The sequence below is a fragment of the Eptatretus burgeri genome, chromosome 3 (genome assembly GCF_056783735.1).
Source record: "Eptatretus burgeri isolate ZD-2024b chromosome 3, Ebu_testis_v1, whole genome shotgun sequence".
NCBI classification, from domain to species: Eukaryota; Metazoa; Chordata; class Myxini; order Myxiniformes; family Myxinidae; genus Eptatretus; species Eptatretus burgeri.
This window is the reverse complement of record NC_140963.1, coordinates 3,645,900-3,655,899: the sequence shown is the minus strand read 5'-3', so window position 1 is coordinate 3,655,899 and position 10,000 is coordinate 3,645,900. Positions and strand designations below refer to the sequence as shown.

The window sequence follows — 10,000 nt, the reverse complement described above, 5'->3', positions numbered from 1 at the left end:
GCGGTGGTTGTGGTCGGTGGTTGATGTTGTGGTTGTGATCATGGCGGTTGGTCCAAAATAAAGATAGTAAAAGAAAAACGGCTATCCTGAAGAGTCGCAGCTCGCATAAATGACATGTATTCCCACTAGACAACGGGTTCGGGCCTAACTACACATGTACTTACCGAGATACCTCACCTAAGGGACCTGAATGGTGGTTTGCGAATCTGGTAACCACAACACTACCCCCTTCCCTTTTTACAGACTCATCCCGAGTCGTCAAATTTTCGTGTGCCATCATGTGTAGTTTTCCCCTAGTACACTTTACCTACGGATCCCTGAGTGCGACATTCATGGTATTCGTGTCCCCAAAATAAATAACCTGAGGGCTGCGTAACTATCTAAACAAACTCACTCACACGGACGACTTAAATAAAATTGCCGGCGCTAGACAGACATGCCGGGGGCGCACTCATATTTACAGTACATCTTACCTTAACTTACAAATTTTACACTAAACCATGGCCCAGGATCATTGAACTCTGCAAAAAGAAAGCAGTTAGCAGGGAGCCAGGCTGCCCGCATGCAGTCTCTGGCTCAAACAATGCAGGTGACAGGGAACGTGGCTGGCTGCTCACACGCAGTCCAAGGCCTTCCCTTTTGAACTGAACTCAGTGAACCACAACGGTGCTTGGGCTGCACAACGCAGTCTCCGTGCCAGCTCAAGTGGCACACGCAATGAGCACAACGAATGGATGCATGAACGGTTTGAACTGAATGCAGTGAACCACAACGGTGCATGGGCTGCACAAACGCAGTCTCCGTGCCAGCTCAAGTGGCACACGCAATGAGCACAACGAATGGATGCATGGACACAAACACGGTGCACGGGCTGCCACTGCAGGCCCGTGTTGTAGCTGCCAACAGGGCAGTTCTTGCAGCTTGCAAACTGTTGCCTTGATCCTGGCGCACATGGAAATGAACAGGGGGGGGGGGGGCAAAGCAAAAATTGAACGGGGCTGGTGAACGTGGGCAGTGGGCATGGCATGGCAAAGGCAAGCAGGCAAACACAGCCCGCAGAAGAAGGCCGCTGCAGGCAAACTCAGCCCACAGAACCAGGCCGTTGCAGGCAAACACAGCCGGCAGATGAACTGGCCGGCACAGGCCTTGAAGAAAAACAGCCAGCAGATGAACTGGCCGGCACAGGCCTTGCAGCACAGCAGCTGCAGACGATCCAGCCGGCACAGGCCTTGCAGCACAGCAGCTGCAGATGAAGCTGGCCAGCTTTTGCCGTCAGTGGAAGTTGGTGGAGGGAGTGCGGTGGTGCTGGCCACTTGGAAGGCGGGCTCGGACCTACCTACCTGTCTCCCTCCCAACCTATCGCCTTTGCCTGTCACTGTACATACCCACTCCCTTAATTTGTCAAACCCCAATTTAGCCCCAACTTATTTTTTTATTGTTTTTATTTTTACTTCCCCACTATAAATCGTCCCCTAACCCCCTTTATCGTCCTTGTTCGGCTAACCTATTCTGTCACCTAGCCTACTCCCAACCCCTACGTTCCCTTCCCGGAGGGGAACAAGGGAGAGCTAGCGTCCTGTGTCGAGGCCCAACGAAGCCTCAGAATGGCCTCCCCAGAGTTCGGCGATCTAACCCAAAGTGGGTCCAGCGGCCCACAACGAGAGCGAGGGGATGGATGGTGCGGAGGGGTACATCTCCTAATCTACCCTAACCATTAACTCTTAAACTACCCCGGGGCTTTCAACAAGCGCCTCTCGCTTAAACTATTGGTTCTATAAACCCAGATTCCCGTCGCCTGTGTTGGTGTCCTTACAATTTCGGGCCTCGCCCCCCAATTTTCTCTCCGTGCCCTCACACGGTCTCCTGGCTGGGACACGTGGCTCCCTTTGGCAGGCACGACCCTCTGCCGAATCTCCCACTATGGCACCCCCGGGCACTACACTGCCTCCGAGCCTACCAGCTCCCTAACACCGGGGAGTGCCCCCCATGGCACCTCCCCTGAAACGCACACGTGGCAGGCCGGCCTCCCGGGCCCCTTTCCGAGGGTCACCCGTGCCCACTACACTGCCCACGCAGCTAATGGCGCCCCGGGCCCCCGCACCAAGCAGGCGCACCCGTGCCCACTACTCTATCCCGGCCCCCCATGGGCCCTTGGCCTACCGCGGCCGACTAGCCTGGTGCCCGGGGTACCCACTCAGCGATACTCACCTTTCGCAGCCACGCTCCCAAGCCCGTCAACAGGGCTCCTGCACCCCTCCAAATGGGTCTCGAGCCTACTTTCCCACCAACAGCAAAACGACCTCCATTTTTCAATTTGACTAACCCAGCTAACTCACTCTACACTGACCCCGGGGTCCCTTGGGCGGGAGTCACTCCTCCCCCCAATCACTCATCGCACCATGCATTCCCCATTCACTCCACACACACAGACCCGCTGGCCTCACTCACTCAACATGTACACGTACTCACCTCACAACTCACCAACACACACACCGCTGAACTCTGCCATCCTTCTAACTACATCCCCTAACTAACTCGTGCTCCCACGTCGTCCCTTAAACTAGTAGCACGTTCCTTTTAACACTACGTAGCTAAGCTACGTCCCCACTACACATCCACAAGTCTGTCACTGTCTCCAAATAAATCATTTTATTTCCCAACCTAAATCTCGCTACAATCCTTCTAACTAATCCATTCCACGGACTCCATGAGGACTTACCCCTGCCCCATGAAGTCGGTCTAACTAAGCTAACCCTTCCCCCTAACTAGTTTCCATCCTGTGCCCCGGGTAAGGGGGTCTTTCACCCCTTGCCCAGGAATCCTGTACACCCGAAAGTGAGGCTTGCTCCTTTCTTTTTTTTTCCCATGCGCAGCACCTGCGCGGCAACTCAGAGCTCGCGCACTTTGCACCTGGCCGTGACGCCATGCAGCTGCACGTGTTCCTCGTCCCTCCTTGGACGGGACCATCCGGCAGAGATTCCCCTCCTGCCGAATTCCAACCCCACGTGCAGCCATGGCGTCACCGTGCGCATAAAAAAAAAACACAAGCCACACGTCTCGAGGGGTTCCCCACGCGAACACATGTGCTTTGCCCGTTGGAGCTTAACACACACGATCGCGTGGAGAACCCGTCCGGTCCAAATCCATTTACCTGCCTAAACTTTGTCCGTCCGCGGGATCGGCAAATCCACCGCGTGCGTTTCCGGACCGGGACTTCACTCTCGCAAGCGAGCACGTGGTGGTCTCGTGCGTTGCACAGCACGAACCTCGTGCTCACTGCTGGGCGAACCCGGCACGGTCCCCGAAACAACTACAGCCGCTACACGGCTTTCGTTTCTCCCATGTCGCCGTCTCCGTCTCCATTCCACACACGCACACCTGCGTGTTACGACGCACACAGTCCACACCATTAAACTCACCCCGGGAGACGCGGCTGCGTGCTCCCGCATGCCAACCGACATCTCCCTCACATACCGCTCTCTCACACACACGGTCTCCCTTGCACACAGCGACCTTGCACACGGCCGTTCACTCACGCGTGCGGGGGCACTCACCCGCGGTGCCTCACTCGCACTCCGTCCCTCATCCACACACGCGGGGGCACTCACCCGCGGTACCTCACTCATACACACGGCGACACTCACACACGCGGTCTCTTCCACACACCGTGCCCCACTCATACACGCGGGGGCACTCAACCGCGGTGCCTCATCCACACACGGTGCCTCACCCACACACGCGGGGGCACTAACCCGCGGTGCCTCACTCACACACGCGAGGGCACTCACCCGCGGTGCCTCATTCACACACACGGCGACACTCACACACGGTGCCTCATCCACGCACGGCGTGCTGGGAAGCACGTACTCTGGCTCCATCGCCACCACACCACTCACACACGGGGTCGCTTCCACACACGGGGACGCACTCACACCTTGCACCACACACACAGGGACAACCACACTGGGGATTTGTGTCCCCACAAGGGTCTCCGGGGCCTCTATACCCCCCAAGCTCGCCGTGCACCCGTCCACAGCACCCGTCCTCTCAACCTCGCAAAGCACGACCGAACTCACCTGGTCGTGACTCGCGTCAAGGGGGCATACTCCCTCCCCTCGTTCCTGGAGGAGGCCATCCAGGTGCTCGCACTGGGTCTCTACCCAGTCCGCCAGCTCACCCCCATTATCCTCCACTACCTCTGTGTGTGTGTGTGCGTCACTTACCCCGTCTTCCTCGTGTAGTCTTTCCTCTATTTTTTCTATCTCCCGTGTCTCTGCCAACTCTTCCCCCTTTACCTCCCGTGTCTCAACTATTATTTCCTTTGTCACGGCCTTCATGCCCGCCTGCAGGCATCGGCCCATGTTCTGCGTCTCATCCCGGAACTTTTTCATTTCTTCCTTCATGTTTGCTTCCATTCCGTTTATTTGCTGTGTATTCGCATCCATCGTCGTTTTCACTTCATTCATTTGCTTGTTCATTTCGTTTTTCATTTCATTTGTATTTGTATCCATCTTTTTGTTCATTTGTTGTGTATTCGCATCCATCTTTTCGATCATTTTCGCATTCATCTTTTCGTTCATTGCCGCCAGCATGGCGCATAGCTGGGCCATGTTGGATGCACTCAGCTGAGCCGTTTCGGCAAGGGTTGGGGAAGGGTTTTGGTGGAGAGGGGGGGGGAGGTGTCATACACCGCGGCCGCTGCCGCACCCACCTCGGGCCCTGGGTTCAGTTGGGCGAGTCCGTGTTCCTGCGCAATCAACATTTCCTGCTCGGGGATTCCATCCTGAGCCATGGATTCTACACATTCTACATCCATTTCTAATACCCCCGGCTCCCGCTCGCCTTGAGACGCCATCTTGCTTCTCGTGAAGGGTTAATTTGCTCGCTCGTAATTTGGAGGGAATCGGGGGTCGCTTCTCTCACCCCTGGACCGATTCCCGTGAATTCAGCCGGAGACAGGAGAGCCTGTTTTCCTGTTCTCCGATACCAGTGCCGCGAGGAGGGCGATGAATTTGTATCCCACTCCTGACACCAGTGTTGCGGTTTTCGCGCCCGCCGGCGTGCGACGGCCACGTAACTCGAATCGCGGCACGTCGCCCACCGGACGGACAATCCAGTCGTGACCCTCTCGGACTAACGCCGGGAACCAGTCACGGGTGGACCTTTCGGTCTCACCGCGATCGAGCCAATCAGCCCCCGCGTGGGATAGGGTTGCTCGCCAAATTCGAACTACCTAAGTACCCACGCGGAGGGTAGACCGGGCGATCGCACCTCGCCGCAGGTCGACTTCGGACACGGGCCACTTAAGCGACCCGTTCCGTACTATCAGAATAACCGAGCGGTGTTATCGTCGACCTCGACGGTTCGATTAATTATCGGGCGTATTCAGCCCACTACCAACCCTTTACGTGAAGCAAGATGGGGATTCAATGGAGGAAAAGACGAAGCGAAGCGGGAGAACAGTTCAACAATAAAGCACATTTATTCGCGACGAACGGAAAGCACACAAATACAATTCCACCAAATGCACACAAAAAAGAAAACACAATTCCATTTACACAAAAAGCAAACATAAAAGTGAAAACACAGTGCAGAGCTAATACCGACTACCGAGCACACGGCAACACTTATACAATTCTACTTCACAGACGGCGCCGACAACACATACCCAAAACCAAGGAAAAGAAATCCCCCAAGAATGAGGTAGGCCTGAGGCCGAGACCGGGTCGGGCCTACCCGTCTGGTGATGAGACGCGGAGCGGCGATGGCCCCGCAACCCGCAGGCCTCGTGGACAGTGCCTGGCAGGGGGTGGGAACGGGGCTCCCCTTGGTCGCACTATCTCAGCGCGGGGGGAAACAGGAGGGGGGTTGCTGATGCTCGGGGTATAGAGGATCTTTATTATCCCTGGTGTGCGTCTCCACCTCGGCCAGGTCGCGCTGCCGGCCTCCCTCGGGCGTGCAGCTCCTGGCACCGACGCGAGCACCCCCTCGTCCGACTCTCTTCAGCTTCTCCAGCCACTGCAGGCTTCGGGCTCCAGACTTCTTTCGTTCTCGTTTGCGACTCTCTCTTCTGACTCCTTCTCGTTCCGACTCCTTCTCGTTCTCCCTTTTCGACTCTCCCTCGTTCTGACTGACGAACACCGTCCTTTTATCCCCCCGTAACTTCGCCTTTGACCCCCTCCCTTTGACCTTTCACCTCGCTCCCCATTGGCCCGAGAAAAAGTGGGCGTGAAGGCTTTTTGATCCACAAATTTGCATATATCGATCGCCCTGGGGGCGGGGCCAAATCGCCCCTCGCTCACCGATTGGACGGCAAAAAGTGGGCGTGTGTCGTTTTTGATCCGTTTTTGAAGCAGAAAATCCGTGATTTTGTACACGCTGTTCGACGCGCGTTCTGCATGAGTCCAACACCGGTACCCACAGCGGGGCAAGAACGGTGGCGATGCTACGGTTGTGAGGTGTGCGTGAAGGTCGTGGCGGTTGTGGTGAAGCGGTGGTTGTGGTCGGTGGTTGATGTTGTGGTTGTGATCATGGCGGTTGGTCCAAAATAAAGATAGTAAAAGAAAAACGGCTATCCTGAAGAGTCGCAGCTCGCATAAATGACATGTATTCCCACTAGACAACGGGTTCGGGCCTAACTACACATGTACTTACCGAGATACCTCACCTAAGGGACCTGAATGGTGGTTTGCGAATCTGGTAACCACAACAATATATATATGTATATATATATATAGATATATATATATATATATATATATATAGATATATATATATATATATATATATATATATATATATATATATATATATATATATATATATATATATATATATATATATATATATATCGATCTTGGCCACATCTCTCAATGGTAAAGAAACGTTTAAAAATTATTCTTGCGGGAAGGGACATCAGGATGATGAACGGCAGCAAGGGGGGGGGGGAGCGGGACATGAGGACGGAGATGGAAAGGGGGTGGTAGGGTGAGGAGTTTAAAGCACGATGCACAGATAAATTTGTCTTTCTTTCCTTCTCCTTCTCGCCCTCAATGGAGGGGCCTGTCAAAGTGGGAAAAAATAATAACCAGAGAGAGCCGGGGACATCGTGTTTGGGAAATATTTCTAGCAGCAAGAGACATGCACAGCCAGGGTGAAGGAGGGTGGGAGAGGAGGCGGGTGAGTGAATAAGAGGGGGGGGGTTGGGTTGGAGTGAGGGGTGGTGGGATGAGAAGTTGGGAAACACAAATGTCTTTGTGCTTTGATTAACTCCGTTTGCGAAGCGATTGTCATGATTGTGATTTGATTTCAACTTTGATTAATACCTTACCTTCAAAAGTTATCATTAATTGATGAAAATCATTAATGTCTATGGATAAAGGATGAGGCTAAGATTTGATTTGATTTTGATTCACTGCACCCTTCACAGATTGTTGGTGCTGCCGAAGCAGTTTTTTGGCAAGGGTCATACTGGGTGCTTTGCCATTGGCTTCCCAGGTAGCCAAGATAATGCGACTTAATCCCCCAAGGTGCTGCCTTTTATTTATTTATTTTAATCTGAGACAATGGGCATTGGCCTGTTGATAATGTTGAATGTGAAAACTTGTCTCAAACCAGCTTTCGGGCAATATGATGGAAGCAATCTCTGTTAATAATCGTTATGAAGGTAATAGGAACCATTTCTCCCCAAAATCAATTTTAGTTTTTTAATTTCTGATCATCAAGTTAAAGAAAGCATTTCAGTGAAAAATCAAGTACAAGAAAAATGACAATACTTCTTTCTGAAGAAAGAAATATTCACCTTTTGGTATAGTCTCGTACATTGTATTGATAATTTTCCATAATGTTGGGGAAATTGTTCATGGTTGAAGGATTGTGTCTCTCTCACTTTGGTACATAGGTGTGGCTCTTGGTTATAGAAATAAGCCTCTTATCCTGCTATTCATGTCATTTACTTAATAAAACACACAACAATTAAACATGATCAAACTGAAGCTCTCATATTCAGTAACACAATACCTTTGGACCAGGAAGTCCTTCACCTGGAAGACCTCGTTCCCCTGATTGTCCAATTGGTCCAGGTAAACCCTACAGTCATGCCACAAGACAAAGAAGTGTTCATTTTAGATTTTGTTTCTTTTTTGCAATTCCTGAGAGTAGTTTTGATTTTGAAAGAAAACAATGTGTCAATGCCTACTATTGTGTTTTCGCAAGATAAATTAATGGGAAAAAAGTGAAAAGTCTAAATCAGTTGAAGTTTAGCAGTCACTATCTTTACAGATACAGAAAAGCAATCAGTCCAGTCAAGGATGAGATAACTGCTGGAATATACATTGGTTGGGAGAAAGTGTTGGCTGAGACTGATGGGCAAGGGCATACTCACTCGCTGGCCAGGCTCTCCCAGTCCTGGAGGACCCAGAGGACCTGGTCGACCAGGTAAACCAAAATCACCCTGGGAATCAGAAAATTATTTTTGGTGGAAACAACAAATAAAAAAGGTGAGAATAACAACAATATTAATAATATTAACAACAACAACAACAACAACAACGACTGAGGAAGCTAGCAACTATCAAGGCTTCCACACAATAGGGTCAACAGGTGAAATAAGGAAGCAGAAAACAAATTCAAATTCAGCATTTTAAATGCGCTGGCATAAGTACAAAATCAAACTATCCAAAAAGGTATAATGGCTTACAATGAGAATCCATCATCCAAAGTTTGATGAAATGGGCTTGTGGTGATTTTTTTGGGGGGAGGGGGGGTTAAAAGAAAACGTGTGAATACAGATAAGATCACAACTTATTGGCTGATAGTAATACAATGTTCACGAATTTTGGAGGATGGAATCACAGGACGCTGATGAAAGGAGATTTATTCAAAATTGCTTTGCCAGCAGCAAACTAGGAAAAAAAACAAGTAAAAAAGACATAAAATGTCATAGCCCCGATTGTTTCAGTAATTTTGCTGCATGGAGTAAAAGGGCTAAGCCTATATTTATGCACAACTAAAATGGCTGCCAGTCTACCAGTTGGCCATCTTTCATCAGATCGCAAAATAAAATGAGGGCCACCTGTATACCATCATGTACTGTGCTTGTGACACTTTTGAACAAAATTGGACCATGCTCGTCTGACAAATGGTTAGGGAGACATTTAAGTAACAAAATGACCACCAGTCAGCTATATTGGATCTGATCTCAAAAAAAAAGAACATGACGTGCATATGTAAGCCATCATTCTTTATCTGTGTGCTAAGTTTGAATAACATCAGTAAACGCATGTCTGGGACAAGGTTGAGGAAGTGTTCAACATCGGGTTTTTAACTAAAATGGCTGCCAGTTCACCATCTTGGGTCTGATCTCGAAAATAATTGGCAAACATATCGAAACCATCATTTTTTATGTGTGTACCAAGTTTGAAGAACATCGGAAAATGCATGTCCGAGAAATGGTTGAAGACGTGTTCAACACCGGGACTTTTCTTACAACTAAAATGACCGCCAGTTGGCCATCTTGGATCTGATGTTGGAAAAAAAATATTACGTGCATATGTATACCATCATGTGTTGTCTTTGTGCCAAGTACGAATAAAATCTCTCCATACATGTCCGAAATATGGTTGTGGACGCACACACATGAAAATTGAGACCAAGTCCATAAGCACCTGTTTCGGACTAAGTTCAACGGGAGCGAAAAAGCATTAAAGTGCCTAAATATATAATTTAAATTGACATTAGTGTCCCATTTTCGAAGACCCCGAATTGGTTGCTTGGAAGAATTTTATATTTTGGACAAGATCAAAACTCTTGGAAGAACAACATGAAAGGTGGAATAAAAACAGCATGTTGTCAGTGGGGCAACAGAGCCATAGTTGGAGAAAACAAACAAGGAAAGAGGAAAGGTACATGAAGAGAGAGATTCCAAGCCAAGAGAGTTCGTGCAAGAGAGTTATTACGGAAGAGATCTATTCCGGGAAAGATTGGGAGAGAGACTGTGAGA

At 50.1% G+C, this 10,000-nt stretch overlaps 1 protein-coding gene across 1 annotated transcript in view; it reads right to left on the bottom strand.

Moving 5' to 3' along the window:
* Positions 1-10,000, bottom strand: part of LOC147029305 (uncharacterized) — a 415,972-nt gene that overhangs the window by 170,233 nt on the left and 235,739 nt on the right. Inside the window, exons 14-15 of the mRNA XM_085872263.1 lie at positions 8,384-8,452; positions 8,020-8,088 (exon numbers count right to left, since the gene is read on the bottom strand). Coding sequence (XP_085728389.1) covers positions 8,020-8,088; positions 8,384-8,452 — 138 coding nt within the window. The remainder of the gene's footprint in view (positions 1-8,019; positions 8,089-8,383; positions 8,453-10,000) is intronic.